The sequence below is a fragment of the Telopea speciosissima genome, chromosome 9, assembly GCF_018873765.1.
Source record: "Telopea speciosissima isolate NSW1024214 ecotype Mountain lineage chromosome 9, Tspe_v1, whole genome shotgun sequence".
In the NCBI taxonomy this organism is placed as follows: Eukaryota; Viridiplantae; Streptophyta; class Magnoliopsida; order Proteales; family Proteaceae; genus Telopea; species Telopea speciosissima.
The window spans coordinates 26,092,161-26,113,462 of record NC_057924.1 but is presented as its reverse complement, the minus strand read 5'-3'; the positions used below and the strand labels follow the sequence as shown (position 1 = coordinate 26,113,462).

Genomic DNA, 21,302 nt, shown 5'->3' with positions numbered 1-21,302 from the left:
ATGCCTATATGGCATCATATGAGTCGGGTGGTGTCAACCGTATCCCATACTATGGGCTACCACCGGCCTCATTTCCAAGCCGACTATGGCATCTAATCTAGCAAATCCACGTATAAGCATTATCATCCATTTCTAATGTCCATCAGATAAGATTCAGAATTCAAATAAGAATATAAAACAATTTAAAGTAATTAAAGACAGTAAATATTGTTGTTGTTGTTGTCATGACCCATCAGTCATGTTACACCTACACTCATGATGTAATTCGACTCACCTTGGTTTGATCCTACAGGTTCAGCTGTTTGTTCAGTTTCGGCCGGTATCTGGCTGCGCACCCCGAGCACGGAATCAAATCCTAAAGTGTTAGATCAAACATGTGTTATTAACATTTAAAATTGTTCATAGATGTCCTAGTGTTGATCTAGACTCATTGGTCTGACTCGGTGCTCAGTCCGAGATCACTTGGAATTCTCTGGGCCTTGCACTGGGCTTTAGGCCTATGTCCCGGTGCATCATCCGGAGAATGTGGCTTAAGGTCAATATGGTATTTTATCACTGTAGTACATGGTTCTAGGTCACAATAGTCTTACAACACAGTTCCTATGTCAGCAGTGTTGCAGGACAAACACAGACAGGGTTTCCAAGCTCTGCGGGGCCCACTTGGGTACCTAAGGTGTTCATAATTATGGACAAATGTGAGGAGGGGTATTTTGGTCATTTTCCATCTCTTTACACTGTTTATTGTCCATATGTAGAGGTCCCCAAACTCAGATCTGCAAAACAGTCCACTTTAATTCTCTGGGTGATGTGTGCATCGCCCAGTGCTATCGCCCAGAGAATTCATTTACAGAATTTATTTGGATTGAAATGAAATTTCAGTTCATTTAGAGACATAATTGGATCATAGTTTCTTCTAATAAAATGAAGCTCTATGAATCTAGTTTCTAGAAAAACTAGAATCAAAGAAAATGAAGATTGGATTATGAAGATATGCTATTTTTATTATACAAAGGTCAATCTGTCAGGACAGCAGGATCCGATTTTGATAGCAACTTGTAATGAAGTTCTAACTAACTTAGAAACATAATTAGGTAATGGTGTCTTCTAACAAAATGCATCCCTATGAGTCTAGTTTCTAAAAAAATTAGAACAAAGACAAATGGAGTTCGGATGGTGGAGTTATATCATTTTAACTAAGAGAATATCAATCTGCAGAGTAGCAGAATTTGATATTTATGTTGGAATTTAACATGCATGTATGGATCCGTGGCTCTATCCTACCAGTCATGTTATATGCATATAGTTTGGTATAAACTAATTTATATTCATGGCTAGAATTGAGGTCTAAGCAATTCTGGGTTTGTAAGAATGTGGATGAAGAGCAATAACATAGAATCCATGGCATGCATGCAAGGATCGATCCATGGTTCTATCCTACAAATCATGGCTTACATTCATAGTTTAGCACGATGGTTAGCCAAATCATGGCTGGAACTTAAGTTTAGGTACATTCCAAGTTTGAGGAGAAGGTAGGAGGTAGGAGGGAGAGGTTATGCAAGAGGATCATGCATCCTAGCTACCAATTTAAGCATTTCATACAAGATAGCATGCAAGGTTGGAGTTTGGGTTCAATTCTGTAACTGTTTTCCCAAAACAGAATTTTTATAAGAAAGGTTTATGAGATGAGAAGGTCAGATTCTAGTGGTGCTTACCTTGGGTTTGGAGAGCAAGAGGTGAGCAAGGCTCCTTCTCTTTCTCTTTCTCTTCTTCCTCTCTTCTTTTCTTTCTTCTCCTTCTCTTCTTTTTAGTTTTGCTAAACTAAAACCAACGAAGATGAGTTCCCTTTTATACTTTTTTTTATTTTTTTATTTTTTTGTTTAGATTTGATTTATGAGAATACAATTTTACCCCTTCTTTATCCTTGTATAGCCAATATATTATATTTTCTTTATTGAGTATCATGGGTACCCTTCTAAATGTGTAAGGACATCAATGTCCCCATACTTTAAATGAAATGTCTTTAAGTCCCAAACCTATGAAATTCCAGTCCTACCCTTCTTTGCCTCCATTTTCCACCAATAGTGATTAGTCTTCTTCTTTGCCTAAGGTACCCTTATAAAGTGAAAAGACTTGATTACCCATTAGTCTTATGTTTTATTTCAATTATATCTAGCCTATCCCAACTTGCCACCTATTTATTAATTTGATTTCTTAATTCTCACCAATAGGATCCTTTCACATGGGATGCCATGTGGTCTCCAACTATTGTATGCATGTTCAACATGCAACATATGTCACTGCTTGAGTGTGCCACATGGTTACCACTTTAGGTGGGCCCCACATGCATATTTGTTTTTAAAATTGAATTTCCACCTCACCACATGTCTTTTATTTAACTTATTTAAACTTTTATGTATATGTAAAAGTAATAAAGTATACATGAGTGGGGATTGGAACCTACAACCACCCACTTAAAAAGCTAAAGTAACAACCAATTGGGATAAGACTTTAATTTGCTACCTTTTGAAGAATAAACTAATTTATCCTTTTGTTCTTACTGTTTTGATCAAAATTTTGTCTAGGAAACCTGGAATTGACTTTCGTCAGTTGTATAGGTTTCATTTTAAGGTTCTTCTGAATAATTTATTGATCCTAAGAATTATTTCATGTTGTCAAAACTTAATTTTTTATGAGTTGGTATAATTACCCTAATGCCCCTATATTATAAATATAAGTTGTTTTATTATTTACCGATCGCCAGGTTAGACCGGTGATGCACTATTTGGCAACCAAAGTTAATGCGAAAATATTAATACAAAGATGCGGGCATTACATTACGTCATTTTTTTTCGACCATTCGTTCAACGCTCCACAAGGTATTGGTGCCATTGACCTCGGGTTTTGGACCTTCAACAAAATTTCAAATTAGCACATATTATTGGACACGGGTTTTACAATATTTGTGCGAAATTTCAACCTAATTGACTTATCTCATGGTGGTGAATATGTGTGTTAGACCAAGAAAACCTTCCTCTTAATTTAATTGAAGGGCGCTGTCAGGTCCTCTAATGCCAATTAGCATCAACATGGATAAGTTTTTTTATTTCATAGGGAGAGGGGTTGTAAATTCACGCTCGTGTGTTTGGCTGCAGAAACCACGCGACCAACAGTGTTTTTTTTTTTTTTTTTAGTTTACATAATTTTATAATATTTGAAATGAATAGACATCACACTTTAAGACCGCATTGAGCATGTACTATAGTAGAGGATCATCCCCTACGTATTCAATTACCTATCAAAAACAAATCCCCTTACGCATTCAAAAATGCATGACATTCACCATTTGCACATACGATTTGAACTTTTGATTATTTTTATGGAAATACCAACTGAAGATACTGTTCTTAGAAATATTTCTTTAATTGCTCCTGCGTACACAATTTTATTTTTCTATTTCTTTTATGCTTACTATTGAGACAAATGGTAGTATAAAAAATTGGCTGCTTTTATTTTTTTTAATGCTTTAATGTTTCTTCAAGCAAGGCACAGAGCTGCAGTCCAAGTGCATCTTTGCTACCCTGTTGATCATATAATACCCAATGCAAGCTTAGGTCACTTTAAAACTTTTTTTTTTTTAGTAAAAATAAAAATGCCTAAGAAGCAAGGTTATATGTATTGAATAAAAACAAAAATCGAGCAAAGATAACACAGAGATTTAACGTGGTTCCCACATCAATATGATGTGCTACATCTACGGACGAAGCTCAAGATGATTTACAATATAAAAGAGAAGAAGATTACATTAGTGATATCTCAAGAACACCCAAAACGGCGCAAGAACTCTCACCCAGATATCCTAGCTCGAAAATCCCTAAATCTCACTTACATGACAAGATGGGTAAAACATATAAATACTTCTCTAAATGGGTCGATCCATCGGGTCAGGTCTTTCCGTATTTCCAAACTTGGGTCTATCGGCCCAAGCCTTCCATTACCATTACATATCTCAGAAAAAAAAATATCTCATTCAAGTCGCCACCAAAAATATCGAAACGGGTACAAGAATTCAAAACACACATAACAATCTATATTAGTCAAGAATGATAGTTATATGATACCAATATGGTCTGATCCGAATCAATATCGTATCGATATCTATTTTAAACGATATTGAAACGTATCAGTTGATACAATACTGAAACCTTGAACCATGCTAAGAAGCTGCAACAGACAAAGAAAGAATGTTTAACACAAACATAGCCTAATGCATTTTAGTTAGTGCCTCAACATCTCCCTTTCTGTCTCCTCGTAATTAGTTGAAAGATAGACATCTCACTTTTGAATTACAGTTTGAGTTTCAAGGGTTGGTGATGATGATGGACCTACTAGTGTAAAAATAAAGCTAGGGAAAAAAAAAAGATATCGAGGTTAGAAAGAATCTCTAATAAGAACAATAGAATGACAACAGAAAGGTATGGATCATGTTAATCTGCCTACCACCTTAATATGATAAGATAATTACTTTAATTAAAATGTAATCCTAAGCCATCATATCATTATTATTGGTATCATAAAATTCATCATGGATTTCGTCATTATCTTCTTTATGTTTATGAAAACTTAGAAATTAAGAAAAAAGAATATCACAAGAATGCCACGAAAAGTGGAAAGGAAGCAATCTTAGTGGAAAATTTAGGTCCTTATTAACGATGCCCATGCATGCTGCCCTGAATTGGGAAGAATAATGCACGAATCTGGTGTTTTAATTGGATTTTCTTGGAAACGAAGAAAAAAATTCAAGGGAATTAATTAAAATGTAATCCTAAGCCATCATATCATTATTATTGGTATCATAAAATTCATCATGGATTTCGTCATTATCTTCTTTATGTTTATGAAAATTTAGAAATTAAGAAAAAATAATATCACAAGAATGCCACGAAAAGTGAAAAGGAAGCACTCTTAGTGGAAAACTTAGGTCCTCATTAACGTAGAATGCAACGATGCCCATGCATGCTGCCTTGAATTGGGAAGAATAATGCTAAAATCTGGTGTTTTAATTGGATTTTCTTGGGAACGAAGAAAAACATTCAAGGGGTTTTGAAAACAAAATTTTGATTGACTTTTCATTATTTTTTTTTTAAAGAAAAATTGATTGACCTTAATTACTGATTCTAAATTGGTACCCACACCCCCTCAATTCCAGACGAAGGATCTCCCTGGCCTTCTTTTCATGAATAAAAAATTTAGCGTAGTTGTCCTAATTAAAATTGGTCCCACTACTCCTTCCCAACAAAAAAGTATGGATGATAAACGTGCAAAAATCAGCATGCTCTTAGCTTGACCTAATGTTTGTTGGGTCAAAGGCTGCGTTGGATGGGCGAAAGGGGTACTTGATCTTGCCGTTTCCCGTACGATATGTTAGATCTCATTGCACTACATAGGATGTTTTTAAATAAAAAAAAAAAAAAATTGGTTCAGAGAGAGGGTTTCCGTCATTGCTAAAGTAAGAAGGAATCTACACACTACTAATTAGTATTCTGAAAAAATTATCAATCTATATGGATCTCATAATTTTAAAATAAATAAAGGGAAATAGATCGTTGTCTGGTGGTAGCGTCCTGCACTCCGACCTAGAAACAAGATTTTGATCGTCTCTAATTACTAAAAGTGTGCAGTGCGACAGTGCTAGGTGGAGATGTTGACTTCTGTTGAGCTCGGACCATTGGATGTCCGTGCTGCCAGATGTCAACATCTCCACCTAGCACTACCGCACAACACACTTGTAGGGAATTAGAGGATTATTTTACCCTAAACACATGTATACACGAAATTATCACCTCGTCCCCTGTGAAATAAAAAATCACATGTATATGCTCCTACACAACTTAACACCCGATCTCAAGCCCACAAAAAATAGGGAAAAAGAAAGCTACTTGGGCATGTGTGGTGCACTGCCCCTTGTGAGGATCCATTCCCGGAACCGCGCGTTCCCTGGCGCTTGGTTCGGATGGGGTTGGGTTATGCCCCTCTATTGGAGAGAGAGAAGGACTGCGTCTTCTCAATGGTTATGATTTATCAGGGGATTGGGCTCATACAATTAAATGAAATGGAGTCACCAACTAGGATTAGGGCCTAAGACCCATTGGTGTAGCTCTGTGAAGGGCTACGAGTTTTTACTTGGTCTGATCAGAGATTTGGGGTAAATGGAAAGGTTTTAGGCACCCACCTCGTCCGAGTAAACCGATCTTTCTACTAGATGCTGGTTTTCAAATATTCTCCCTTCATAAATGTCCTATTTCCACATGTATAGCTAAAATGATGCACAAACTGCTTAAAGTTAAACTAATTTAAATTAACTATTGTACACTACACAAGAGTAACTTAAAAGTCTATATTATTACGAAACTAAATTGCGATGAAAGAATTAAATACATGTATGCTTTAAACCAATGCAATTATACGGGACGGATCGAGTCCCCCAGCTCAGGTGGAGGCAAAAGACTGGCTTTGCCCTTCGTCGGACAAAGTAACGACTTAGGGATATTGGGTAATAGGGCCCCAGACAGAGTAACGACGTCGAAAAGCTTTGGAAAGTAATCACCCGAATGTCGGACAGAGTAATGGCTCACAAGTGTCGGGCACTAGGACCTCCGACAGAGTAACGGCGTCAAAAAGCTTTGGAAAGTAATTAGCCGAATTTCGGACAGAGTAACGGCTCACAAGTGTCAGGCACTAGGACCTCGGACAAAATAACGGTGTCGAAAAGCTTCGGAAACTAGGCATTAGTACGTCGAACAGGGTGACTAAGCCATGAGAGACTTCAGAGGTGTGGATAGAAATGGGTTATGGAAGGTGGATTCTAGGGACCCAGGCTTTGGACAGAGGGACGAGGCTCGAAGGTTTAAAATTGGACTGGGGAAAGGCCCCGAAACAAGGAAACTAGACTTTGGAAGGGAAATGGGCAGAGGTTCGAGTCTAGGAGCTCCCCCTCTAGGAAACTTGGAATGCTTGTCGTGCGGCGTGCCGGCGCTGCAACCGCTTGTGCGGCGCAGATGGTCGGCACGCTGTCTTGCCGCGTGGCGCCGTAGTCGAGTGCGATCATCGCCATGCAAGGTCACGCATCGGGTGCGGTGCTATCATGCAAGATGTCGCGGGCGGCGCGGTCTTGTGCGTTGCGTCGCGGCAACAGCGATCTTCTGTCAGTGTAGTGCCGCGGCCGCCCACAGTGCTGCCAAGTCGTGGCTTCGGGCTGGGGCATCGTGTGGGGTCATGCCAGAGATGTGGGGGACCGCGGGTGGAAACGAGGTGGAACAGGGGGTGTCCGAGTTATCATGAAGGAAAAGAGAACTAAAAGGGCATTGCCAATCTTTCACGTCCAGTTGTCTTCATCGCTGGGGGGTGGCAAAATTCAGCGTCCACACCCCTGCATCCAAACACAAAAGTAGGCGAAATGACCGTCACACCACCATAGAAAGGCGAAATTTTTTAAGGGTGAAGTGATCATTTTGCCCGCCCCTATCTCTAGGCATAGGGGGAACGTATTGCAAGACGCACGTGCCTAGGTAGCGTTCTCGTTTCGAAAAAAACATAATCATTTGTGAAACCATCACTTTTTGTGAAAGGACAAGGAAATAAATCCACAAATGTGTGGGATCTTTTTAGCTTTTGATTAAATCAAACATGGGTCCCACTTAAAGTGTGGGGACCCATAAACAATTCTTTATTTCATTATAGAGTGGATAGAGATCTAAACTCTAGAGGGGAATAGACGAATGGAATTCGAAATTGAAGGAGTGAACCCAACCCTAACTAGTTGAGGTTATTGTACTCCAAATGCCATATTGAGGCAAAAGTCACTTATAAAAGGCGCCATGGTTTAAAAACCAGGAATAGGTTCGGCGAATGGGCCAGGCCAAAATCAATCTGTTGCTGCAAAATCCAGCCTGATGTCCAACCCGGCCGAGCTATCCTGCACAGGATGGAAACACGAGACAAAGGAGAGTTGACCTGAATCGGTTAGTGGGCTCCGATGCCTAAGTTAGATATTGTTGCTGCAAAATTTGGCCTAATGTCCAACTCAGCCGAGCTATCCTGCACAAGATGAAAATACAAGATAAAGAAGAGCCGACCTAAGTTGGTTAGTAGGCTCCAATGCCTAAGTCAGATATCTGCAACAGATAAAAAGAGGTTGGAAAAAATGAGACCCCCTTACCTGGAATAGTTGCTTCTTTGAACGTAACACAGGTTGACTCATTCTATTCCTGAATCAATGTTTTGAAATGCTTCATTTAAATAATCAACAACTTTTGAGACAATCAAAGAAAAACAAATTTGGGAAGCAATTTTCTGTACGAGAGTGTGGTCTACACCAGCACTCCTATGTGTCTATCTCTCTCCTCCTTAAAACAAGGGGACAGAGGTGTCTTTTCACATGGAGAGGAGAGAGATAGACTCAAGGGAGTGATGGCATAGGCCACACTCCCGGACAGAAAAATCTTTCCCAAAAAATAAAAAAAAAAATTTCCTCTCTACCATCAACGGTTCAATTCTAAAACTTGAATGTCCATCAGTGGCTAAGCCTACGGCCTACGGACCCTTACCAAAGCGTGAAACTATTTTTTTTTTCTTCGTTGCGTCTAGGAGTGAGCGAGTTTCCTCACGGCTTTCCTCATTAAGGGAAGATTCGGATCAAACATAGAGTGGGAATGGTATAGCCACCTGTATATTGCACCCGAAAATAGCAACAGAAATAACGCATGAAATTTAGATTTCTAGAAACTGTGTCGGTGTTTTAATCAAATTTGAAATCCACCCTTCGATTTAAATTAAATTTTGATATCAAAAACCAAAATTTGGTAGTTATCATACACCAAACAGTATAAATATCCTCACATCGTTGTGTGACAGAACAACTCGGAGAGAAGAGAGAAGAAAAAGGAATGGAGATCGGAGAAGGAGAAGAAAAAGGAAATCGAGAAGAATAAAAGGAAAAGAAAATAACAACAAAAACAACAAGGTGATTATTTCTATTACTTACTTTATTCAGATCTCTTACGCGGGTGTATTCTTTCTTTTTTGTTTCATTGAATTTAATTTTATTTTTGTATAAATGTTTCAGATTTCAAGTTTACCTTCTTATAAAAGAATATATAGATCAAGAAATTAAAGAGAAGCGATCGCTAGAGAGAGAGAAAGGATCTCAGTTGAAGAAAATGCCGGAAAAAGCAGAGGTTGGAGGTGGTGATAATGGAGGAAAAAATGAATCAAAAAAAGGAGAGGACGATCAGAGGGTGCCTTTCTACAAACTCTTCTCTTTTGCCGATGGAATCGACATCTTGCTGATGATCGTCGGCACGATTTGCGCCATCGGAAGCGGATTAGCAATGCCATTCATGACTCTCATTTTTGGTCAGCTCATCAATTCCTTTGCTTCCACCACCGACAATTCTCAGGTTGTTCAAACTGTGTCCAAGGTATGTTCCATATCCTTAAAACTGTCACTAAGAAACCAAAGTTGAAATCAATCCATCACCAAGAACAAACAATGCCAAAATGTTTAGAATTTTTAACCTTTTAGAATGTCGCTTACTTGGTACGAGTAATATACTAATCAGAAAAACTTTAGTTTTCAGTTTTCTCGACAATTCCAATAGGTTTTTAAGTTAATAAAAAGGAGCTACGGTGGGTAGGAGGGTGAGATGTGAACAGTACTATAATTGGATTCACGAATTCTAAACAGTTACGCTGGCATTTAGCTTTGGGTGGAAGCGGTTTTTGCTTTTGTAGTTGAATGGAGAGTCTGGTACCAATAGTCTTTCAGGTGGAGAAAAAAAAAAACATAAAACTCTGGCCAACCATTAGAGTCGTGTCAGATACGAACTGCTGGAGAGGGTAGGGCCCGGTAATCGGGTATGGGATCAGTCTCCATCCATTATTGACTCGAATGAATGGGATCGAAATCAACTTGGAAGTACTCGGAACCCTAGAAAATTGAATTTTTAAAAAAAAAAAAACACCAAATATTTTCACATACCTATAATTTTTTGAAGTTCTTTATTCAAAAGACTTATGGCTCTTGGTAAAAAAATAAATAAATTTCATTGATTCTTTGTTATTATATGAACTCAGCTGAAAAGACTTAAAATGAAAATCCAAGTAAATCCATGGCAGATTCAAAATTGGGTTTAGAAATCAAGCATAATAGGAATTTGGGTTTACCAACCACAGATTCCTATAGATTCTTTGAACCATGTCGATAGCACAATATTACCCAGGAGATCGAGTCTACGATTTTTTTTACTCTTTAGGTGCCAAGTGAACAGATGGAAAGTAGCTCAGCCTTTTTTAATAGAAAAATCATTGGTTCTGAACGTTTTAAAAACTATGGGATAATCTTGCATAAGATATTAAATAAAAATAATTTGTGGTTTCTAAATTTGTTATGGAAAAAAATGGCACTTCATGGTTCCATATCCATCATTCTCTTGATGATCCACGCACTTTTACCACACGATAACTGCTATGAGACAGACAAGCCACTCTTCACTATTGTACAGCGGTTTCGCACAAATCAATGCTACAACACTTTAGTTGAGTCTAAGAATGTGGTTTTTACTAGTAGATTGGAACGGCTTCGTTATTCCATGCAAGTGAAGGGCCAGTCCTCCTATCACGAACCTATCCATTTATCTATAGCATTGGGGCAAAAGAATCAGTTCTAGAGCGCCTAGCTCAAAGATGTTGCATGTTAACATGAGCATCTGTCTTCTTGATTGGTTGGAAAGCTTTTTTTTTTTTGGCAACAAACCGAAAGGCTCAACCTGACCTTTCTGAGCCAAACAAAGAGTTCGGAGTTGGATCAAAGGAGGCCAACTAAAATAGAGTTTAGTCTTAATAAATTGCTTGGGAGCTCACCCTCACCCTAGGAATCAGAGTCACCTGTAAAAAGAACGGAGTTGGGTCCTAAGACTAAATTTATTGAGTTTGATTGGGCCTTACAGTGGTAGCACATGGTAAACCTAGCGTTTTCAAATTGAATCAAAAGATTTAGGCTTAGGACCCAATGTATGTCCATGCACCCATGTACTTTCGACAGTCCATGTTTTAGTAGCATGGTCATGTCATAGACCTCAATTTTCAAAGTTTTATTTGGCATTAGGCCAGCTCTGTATGTGTTGAAACTTTCCAGATGCACTTTGGGGGTATACTTGTCTACAAATTTATTGAACCCATCTAAGATACCGTATCACATATTTTGGCCACTAATTATATGTTTCCCTTTTCCTTATGCTAGTCTCTACATAGATGTATTTTTTTCGAATTGTTATAAATGAACTAGGGTTCTGTCTGGTTGCAAGGAGAATTAAAGGGAAGGGAAGGGAAATTTTTCAAACTTAAAAAAGAAACTTTTGTAATCATTATTCCATGTGATTGTATAAACCACTTAAATTTCTTACCATATTTAGTAATGATATATTTTACATGTAAAATTTATTTTACATTTTAAACCAAAGGGAATTGAATGAAAAGTAAAGTGGAATTTAATAACAAAAAATGGAATGATTTGGAGTTAGTTATATTGTCACATGGAGTAAGGATTACAAAAACTCCTTCTTTAAGCATGAAAATTTCACTTCCTTTCCCTTTAATTTCCCTTGCAACCGAAACAGAGCTTAGGTGTTTTTGGAGGAAAATAAAATTATTGTCTGTATTTGTGATTTAGCTGTAATGCATCTCACTTTTGTTTTTTATGCAGAGAACCCCCCCCCCCCCAAAAAAAGGGACTTTATTAAACCAAAATTGGCAAAAACTTTTGTACAATCAAAGGAGATCCTCCGAGGACACCCAGAAACGTGTTAGGCTTTTTGCAGCGCGGCAGGGTGCCCATTACACATCGGACGGCCCTGCTGCCCTGGACATGCAGGCCCCATACACCGCCTCACTCGTGTTGGGCTGTGTTGCCCAGGGCAGCAGGGCCATCCGATGTGCGCCAAAAGCCCTGCCGCGCTGCAAAGGATCCAGGTCCATCCAAAAACACCTGACAAGGGTTGTTAACTGCCCACTTAGAAATAGAGTTGGCAAGAACATTCTCAGTACTACATACATGACAAAAACAACATGAAAAGTATGTCTGAAGAATCTTGATATCCTCACAACTGTGATTATCTCCAAGGTGGCTGGCAAGATTCCTCACTCCAAGCATCTAATCAACACAAGGCAGTAGAGTGAGAAACAACATTATGGAAACCAACAATAGTGCTATAGTTTAATTTTAGAAACGAATGTTTACAAAAAATAAAAAATAAAAAATTAGAAACGACTTGTTAGTTCTGTCTAGTCAAATCACCCAGGTTGAGTCGTTTTGTGTCAATCGTTTTGTTTTTTCTGTTCAATGGTAGTGTTAATCGTATGTTGCTTCAACTTATTTGGGTTTAATTGTGATTTTCAGGTGGCTCTGAATTTTGTGTACTTGGCTGTTGGTACAGGTGTTGCAGCGTTTTTCCGTAAGTGCAATGAAATTAGTTGCATTTTATTTCTGGAATTGGTTCTGGGCTGGCTCAGCTTCAAGCTATTTAAAGCTGCTGCTGCTGCTACTGCAGAAAGAGAGTTCTTTTCTGAAATTCATCTTGAAATTAAGGAGTACATCACGACAGGAGTTTCTTAATTGAGAACTCATATATAATGTTTGATGCAGCTTTGTCATATGATAATCAGCTTAGTTTTGCTTTCGGATTGCCACAAAAATCCTGACAGGAATTTGACTATTTCTGTCCTTCCCAAGCATATTAAAGGATTAAAATGTGCTGCAACTTGAAGTGATAAAATTCTGAATCAGCTTCCACTTGTTATTGTTTCAGAGGTGTCCTGTTGGATGGTTACTGGCGAGAGACAAGCTGCCCGAATTCGAGCTCTATACCTGAAAACCATTCTAAGACAAGATATTTCATTCTTCGACACAGAAACAACAACTGGAGAAGTCATTGGAAGAATGTCTGGAGATACCATTCTAATCCAAGATGCCATGGGGGAAAAGGTAGATATGATATCAGTCTTTAATTCTGTATAGACGAGTTTTCCATTCTTTCTCCTTTTTGTAGAGAAATTTCAATTGATCAACAAAACAAATGAGCTTGGGAAAGAAAAAAAAAAAAAAATTGAAGAATACATAATAAACAGTTGAAGTTTTTTCTCAGGTGGGGAAGTTCATACAACTCATGTCCACTTTTATTGGTGGATTTGCAATGGCTTTTGCAAGAGGGTGGCGTCTTGCTTTGGTAATGCTCTCATGCATTCCTCCACTGGTGATTTCTGGTAGTGTCATGGCAATATTCATATCAAAAATGGCAAGCCGTGGACAAATTGCATATGTTGAAGCAGGAAATACTGTAGAGCAAACAGTTGGAGCTATTAGAACAGTAAGACATTGAGGAAGACTCAAGTGAAAGATATATATAATCTCTGACTTCATTCACATTATTTCTGATGTTACTTAACCAACTGTGTTTTATTTTTCATGTGAATTTTCCAGGTTGCATCGTTCACTGGGGAGAAGCAAGCCGTAAACAAATATAATGTAGCAATACAACGTGCATACGCCTCTGTAGTTCAGCAGGGTCTTATCTCTGGCCTAGGAATTGGTACTGTTCTAGTTATCATATTCAGCAGCTATGGTTTAGCCATATACTATGGCGCGACATTAATCATAAATGATGGCTACAATGGTGGACAAATCATCAATGTCATAATGGCAATCATGACTGGAGGAATGTAAGTATCAGATTTGTTCACAAGGAGGTCAAAGATCCATATGTATAACAATAGCATCCTTTTCTCTTACCTTTTCTTTGGTTTCTTGTGTAAGGTCTTTGGGACAGGCATCTCCAAGCTTGGATGCCTTTGCAGCAGGGGGAGCTGCAGCATATAAGATGTTTGAGACCATTAAACGGAAGCCACTGATTGACATCGATGACCCAAGTGGGCTAATACTAGAAGACATGAAGGGGGATGTGGAACTAAAAAATGTGTACTTCAGATACCCATCAAGGCCTGAGGTGCAAATATTCTCTGATTTCTCACTGCGTGTCACAAGTGGATCTACTGCAGCTCTAGTTGGGCAAAGTGGAAGTGGGAAGTCGACAGTGATCAGCTTGGTGGAGAGATTCTATGATCCAGAAGCTGGTGAAGTTCTTATAGATGATGTCAACCTGAAGAAATTGCAGCTCAAATGGATAAGGGAGAAGATTGGACTTGTTGGCCAGGAACCCGTCTTGTTTACAACAACTATAAAAGGGAACATAGCTTATGGGAAGGAAAATGCAACAGACGATGAAATCAGGACAGCAATTGAGCTTGCTAATGCTGCTAAGTTCATTGACAAGCTGCCCATGGTAATACCCTCTCTTTTCCATATATATTTTTCTTCTAATTTAATACTGAGGTTTCCATGAGAAAGAAAAACAAAATGATGAAAGCAGAACATTCCCCACCCCAATAAAAAGAAAAAAGAAAAGAAGAAACACACACATACACAGAGACACTGAAAAGAAAGAGACACATGATATGATTAATGCTGCTATGGTTACAGGGGGTTGACACCATGGTGGGTGAGCACGGAACACAACTCTCTGGTGGACAGAAACAGAGGATTGCAATTGCAAGGGCCATCTTGAAGAACCCTAAGATCCTACTTCTCGATGAAGCAACAAGTGCATTGGATGCTGAATCAGAACGAATAGTTCAGGAAGCATTAGTAAGAATCATGAAAAATCGAACAACCATAGTTGTTGCTCATCGTCTAACAACTATAAGGAATGCAGATGTCATAGCAGTTGTTCACCAGGGAAAAATTGTTGAGCAAGGTAATCTCAACATTTCTTTTAAAATCTTCAATCTGATGTTCACTATCTCTTTCTTTTAAATTTTAACTTTGTTAATTAAGTAGAGATGTTGAGTTTGATGTTATTTGGCTGTTCACCACTTACCACCCTCTCTAAACTCCAATATGGCCAATTAGGCACACATGCTGAGTTGACTGTAGATCCTGAAGGAGCCTATTCTCAGCTCATTCGTTTGCAAGAAGGGGCCCATCAAGCTGAAGTACCTACTGGAGACCCAGATACGGTAGAGATCGTTGATGATGATTGGACAATGAACAAATCCAGTAGCCAGAGATTGTCTGGAAATAAGAGATCCTTCAGCAGAGGTTCTTCAAGCGGCAGACGCTTCTCACATACATTTGGTATCTCTGGTGGTGCCGTAGGCCCTTATGAAACTGAAGTAGATGTGGAGAATAATAAGAAGACAGATGAGGGAGAAATGAAACATCGAAATGTCTCAATCAAACGGCTAGCTTACCTTAACAAGCCAGAGGCTCCAGTCATGCTTCTGGGGGCTATTGCTGCAGCTATACATGGTGTGATCTTCCCCATCTTTGGGCTGTTGCTATCAAGTGCCATCAAAAGTCTCTATGAGCCCACAAATCTACTCCGAAAAGATACCAGTTTTTGGGCCCTCATGTTTGTGGTGCTGGGTTGCATTGCCTTCTTTGCTGTACCTGTGCAACAATACTTATTTGGAGTTGCTGGTGGCAAACTAATACTACGAATTCGATCCATGTCATTTGAAAAAGTGGTGCACCAAGAAATTAGTTGGTTTGATGAACCTTCAAATTCAAGGTCAGTTATATAAGCTTCTTCTTCTTCTCTGACCTTCTTCTTAATCTTGTATCTTGGCTTTCAAACTTTTTACAATTTCTGTTCCATTTCAGTGGTGCTGTTGGGGCAAGACTATCTGCAGATGCTGCAAACGTGCGTGGTCTTGTGGGTGATAGCTTGGCATTACTGGCTCAGAACATTGCAGCTGTAATAGCAGGGTTCACAATAGCATTCACAGCTAATTGGATATTATCACTCGTTATTCTAGTTTTGTTACCTTTGGTAGGACTGCAAGGGTATGTTCAGATGAAGTTTCTGCAGGGGTTCAGCGCAGATGCCAAGGTTTGTGCCTCCATTATACCTTGCAAACTGGAAGTTTATAACAGTTTTTGCCTTTTTTTGGGATGGTTGCGGGAGGGAGTGGAGAGAAAATGGGAGCACACTGCCTGTGTGCCGTAAGCTAGCAGGCAGAACCAATGGGGGCATGGGATGGAGCGTCATATAGGAGGGGCAGGAGGCTCATTTCAAAGGGGGAAGAGAAAGACACAGAGGGTGCTAGCTTATGATACACTGGTGGTGTGCCCAGCCTTTTCCCTGAGAAAATAGTTCTTTTCTTATAGCTTTTAAATATTGTCAATCATAGTAATGTGTAGTATACTTTATTTTTTTATTTTTTCCGATAGATACATATGATATACTAAATACTTTCCAATCTGGGATAGAATGCAGCCTCTAGTGGAGTTTATAGACTATTGATGGCCTGCTGTAGTGTTATCTAGGCAAATCCCAACCCCAACACCAACCCCCCCAAAAAAATATTGGGGACCCAGTTTCCTTTCACCCACAATGAAGGAAAATCAGTGCGAGTCGGCATCATTATGAAGAGGAGGGATAGTTTCGACCTCGTCTCTTAGGGAGAGAGTAATAATGACTCTAGCTAGGTGACTTCTTCTCCATGGGTGGGGGAAAATTTTCCCCATAGAGGGAGGCCAGTCTCTAAATCCATATGGTGGAACAGCTAAATACGAAAGTGGATGTTATCCCAATTGAAATAATGAAGCACTGATAAAGCTCGACCTATAGCAAAACGTAAAAGTTACCTATTTGAACTCCTTTCTTTTGTTAATAAACATGTAACATTTCTGTGGCAGGTCATGTATGAGGAAGCAAGCCAAGTTGCAAATGATGCCGTGGGTGGCATCCGAACTGTTGCATCCTTTTGTGCAGAAGAAAAGGTAATGGACCTCTACAAGCAGAAATGTGATGCCCCAATGAAGCAAGGAGTCCGGCTAGGGGTTGTAAGTGGTACAGGCTTTGGTTTCTCCTTCTTTGCACTCTACTGCACCAATGCACTCTGTTTCTATGTCGGAGCTATTCTAGTGCAAAATGGAAAAGCAACATTTGCAGAAGTTTTCAGGGTAGACTATCAATCACTTCTTCCATTCCCCAACGCAATTTTTGGTCTCTAATCATCAAAAGATTAATGCAGGTTTTCTTTGCTTTGACAATTACGGCAATGGGAATTTCACAAAGCAGTGCAATGGGTCCAGATACCACCAAAGCTAAGGATTCTGCTGCTTCAATTTTTGACATACTTGACAGCAAACCCAAGATTGATTCAAGTAGTGATGAAGGTACTACCTTACCTAATGTCAGGGGAGACATCGAGTTGAAACATGTTAGCTTCAAATACTCCACACGCCCCGACGTGCAGATCTTCAGGGACTTGTGTTTGAGCATCCCCTCTGGAATGGTATCTTCTTAGCTATCACCTAAACTTTAACAGTTCTTTACAGATGAGTCTTAACAGCATGACTTCTAGCAAATTCAGTACTTGCAAAGATTTAACTTCAATCCATTCTAGGTTCTTCTCTACCAATAACATTAATATATCTTTATTGCTTGCAGACTGTTGCTCTAGTTGGAGAAAGTGGTAGCGGAAAATCGACTGTAATAAGCCTACTAGAAAGGTTTTATGATCCAGACTCTGGCCATATAACGCTGGATGGGGTGGAAATTTACAAGTTTAAGCTAAGTTGGCTAAGACAACAGATGGGTTTGGTAAGCCAAGAGCCCATATTATTCAATGAAACAATCCGTAATAACATTGCTTATGGAAAACAAGGAGGTGCATCTGAAGATGAGATCATTGAAGCAGCAAAAGCAGCCAATGCACACAACTTTATATCAGGCCTGCCACAGGGCTATGACACACATGTGGGAGAAAGGGGAGTGCAAATGTCAGGTGGGCAGAAGCAAAGGATAGCCATTGCAAGAGCAATGCTGAAGGACCCAAAAATTCTTCTACTTGACGAGGCAACAAGTGCACTAGATGCAGAATCAGAGCGTATAGTTCAAGATGCATTGGACAAGGTTATGGTGAACAGGACAACTGTGGTAGTTGCTCATCGCCTCTCTACAATCAAAGGGGCTGATATCATCTCTGTGGTAAAGAATGGTGTCATTGCTGAGAAGGGACGCCATGAGGTGCTAATGAAGATACAGGATGGAGCCTATGCTTCTCTCGTAGCACTGCACATGAGTGCTACGTAAGAAAACCATATATAGAGAAAAAAACAAAAAAAAGTCCAGCATATAGCTATGGTTTTCTTTGGTAAATTTCTATTTGTATTTATGACCTATTTATGATAAAGCATTTTATGAGAATAATTTAAGGGTCATAAATAATTGTTTGTTTATTACTTGTTAGAATAGATTAAATAGGTTTGGTAACGCTTATGTGCAGAATGTGTTTTGTTACCTTGAAACTTTTATTAAAGTTGTTATTCCAATCTGATGGTTGTGAGAGCCTTCTCTCTCTTTCTCTCTCTTTCTCTCTCCCCGCTTGTGTGGGTGTGTATGTGTGTGAATAAAATCAACATTTGGATGCGAAGGGAAATAGAACAGTAAAAATAATCATTATATGTATTCCCTCTTTCATTTACAGAGTGTTGGCTTAAAATTACAGCCTGTGTGTGTGCAAAATAGAGAAGAAAAAAGGGGTTGTGTTGAAAACGTTTTTCTCTTCTTTCTTTTTTGTTTCATTCTCATGACTTGTCCAGCAAGTTGTGAGGATCCGTTTCCTCCGTGCCACGATGCGTAGGGTATACTCCTCGATGGAGAGAAGGAAGGAGTCTTCTCGATGTCAATTATCAGGCGATGGGGGTCATGCAATCATATAAAGTGGGTTCGCCACCTAGGGTTAGGGCCTAAGACCCAATTGGTGTAGCCCTACACAGGGCGACACGATTCCGTTTGGTCTGGTCAGAGATTCAGGGTAAGTGGTTTGGTTACGAGAGTGAGAAGGTGTTAGGCACCCACCTCGCCTGGGTAAACCGATCTTTCTACTAGATGCTTGTTTTCGAATATTCTCCCTTTATGAATGTCTTATAATCGCATGCATGGCTAAATAATGATGCACAAACTATTCAAATAAAACTAAACTACATTATACTAACTACTATGTACACTACACATGAATACTTAAAAGTCTACATTGTGCCAAAATCAATGCAACGATAGAAATGTATACTTGTATGCCAAACCAGTTTTATAAAAAATGCAAGATGGCATGCATCCCTTGGCTCAGGTGGAGACAAATGACTAACTTATCCTTTGTCGGACAGAGTAATGGCTTATATGTGTTGAATGTTGGAATCTTGGACAGAATAATGGCTTACAATTAAAGGATCTTGGAACCGCAGGCAGAGTAACACTGTCACGAGGTATTGGGAGCCGAATGCTCGATCCTCAGACGGAGTAACTACGCCATAAAGAATTCTCAAGGATTGGATTAAAATGGGTCAAAAAGTCAGGTTTGGGTAACCTAGATTTTGGACTAGGGAACAAGGCTCGAAGGCTCAGAGTTGGGATCTGGGAAGGCCCCGAAGCAAAGGAAACAGGACTTTGGATAGGCAAAAAGTCCGAAAAATGGGATTTGGGAGCACCTCTCCCCCGAACTTGGAATATGTAAAATGAGGGGGGGGGGAAAGCCCCTTTTTATGCGTCAGGGCTTGAGTGGTGCTGCCCGGCGGTACTGCGGGCCTTGTGTGGCACTACCAAGAGGCGCTGCACACGTGTGCAGTACTGCACTTGGTGTGCGACACTACAATGGCCTTGGGACTATTTAGAGATGTAAACGGATCGAATTCGGTCAGATAGTGGCATTATCATACTTGCATCCGGTTATATTCGGACGGATTCAAATAATATCCTATCGGTTTTCAGACGGAGTCGGATAATTTCCGAATAGTGATTTTTTTAATACGGATTCTCCTAAATGGATATGAACGTGAGTCAATATATAAATTTTTGACTATCCGTTGACATCTTTACCGTTTTTATGATGAGGGCTAGGGTTGAGACTTGAGAGTTCACTACCCTTTCTTCTACTCTTCTTAGTCTTTGATTTTCTCACATAGATATGTGATTCCCTGTATCACATTGCATAAAACAATAAATATAAACCAATAGAAAATATAGAAAAGAATCACATTATCTTAATTAATAACATTGAAAAAATAAGATAACAAAATCCAATAAGGTAACTTAAAAGGATAGACGGACACAAATATATTTCAGATATTTTATTACTGTCGGATTGCTAAACGAATCGGATACTAATCAGTCGGATAGGGGGATTGTCATATTCGTATTTGATTAGTTTCGTACGGATTTAGATTCTCCTAAGTTGATACGAACGTGGATCGAATACGGATTTTTGAATATCCGTTGACATCTCTAGGACTATTACGATGTTCGTGGTTTTGTTGCAGTGGTTTGGGAACGGGCCTCGCAAAGGTCATGTGTGTTTCTGGTTTTGGAGAAAATGGGAAAAGTGTCCACGGGACATCATCAGTCATCTGTTTCCGATTGTTGTCATTGCCGGGGGTGGTGACAAAATTCAGCGTCTACACAAGTTTAGCTATTTAACATGCTTTAATTGACATATCATCTCAATCACACATGTGTCCTAATCTCTATCCATTTAACCTAACTTGAATTTAACTAACTCAACTGAAATTATTTACACAAAACACAAAGGATACAATTGTTGTACATAATATTAACTCTCTTTGTTCTCCCCTTTAATGTGTTGTTCCATAACTCCCAGAGCTTCTCTGAATTGTTGTAACTTTACCCTTGGCAATGCCTTCGTAAATATGTCAACCACTTGTTCTTTTGACCTACAGAATTTTAGCTTCTTGAATGAACTGATGCTTGATTGCAATATGCCTTGTGTGACTATGATAAACCAAATTCTTTGTCATAACAATTGTTGATTTGCTTTAACAATGAATTATGGATCTTCTTTCTTACTTCACTTCAATGTCCATCATGATTCTTCTCAACCAAATGTGTTGTGAAGTTGCCAATGAGGCTGAGATGTATTTAGCTTAAACTGATGATTGAACAACCGATAATTGCTTCTTGGAATGCCATGAGAACAAACCTAAATCCATTGAAAATGCATAGGCAGGGGTACTTTTCATGTCATCAGCACAACCACCCCAATTACTATCATAGTAGCCAACTAACTCCAACTTTGAACTTTTGTCGAATTTGATTCCATAGGCAAAGTGCCTCAAATGTACCTTTACATCTTTTTGCAGCACCCAAGTATATGTGGCTAGGATTATACATGAA

General features: G+C 39.1%; 1 protein-coding gene across 1 annotated transcript; it reads left to right on the top strand.

Moving 5' to 3' along the window:
- Positions 1–9,239: 9,239 nt before the first annotated feature.
- LOC122641166 (ABC transporter B family member 9-like) lies at positions 9,240–18,251 on the top strand. Its single transcript, XM_043834499.1, has 12 exons — positions 9,240–9,476; positions 12,452–12,506; positions 12,861–13,036; positions 13,197–13,418; positions 13,532–13,770; positions 13,865–14,390; positions 14,588–14,861; positions 15,017–15,677; positions 15,770–15,998; positions 16,808–17,074; positions 17,146–17,409; positions 17,565–18,251. Exons 1-12 carry the CDS (start codon positions 9,345–9,347, stop codon positions 18,207–18,209), a joined length of 3,690 nt encoding a protein of 1,229 aa, XP_043690434.1. The 5' UTR covers positions 9,240–9,344; the 3' UTR covers positions 18,210–18,251.
- Positions 18,252–21,302: the final 3,051 nt, after the last annotated feature.

What these genes read in the sequence shown, in the direction of transcription:
- LOC122641166 (XM_043834499.1), top strand. Translation starts at nt 9,345, where the DNA reads ATGATCGTCGGCACGATTTGCGCCATCGGAAGCGGATTAGCAATGCCA. An exon ending in GGTTCAGCGCAGATGCCAAG is followed by an intron (nt 15,999 to 16,807) that starts GTTTGTGCCTCC and finishes TTTCTGTGGCAG; the next exon opens with GTCATGTATGAGGAAGCAAG. An exon ending in CATTTGCAGAAGTTTTCAGG is followed by an intron (nt 17,075 to 17,145) that starts GTAGACTATCAA and finishes AGATTAATGCAG; the next exon opens with GTTTTCTTTGCTTTGACAAT.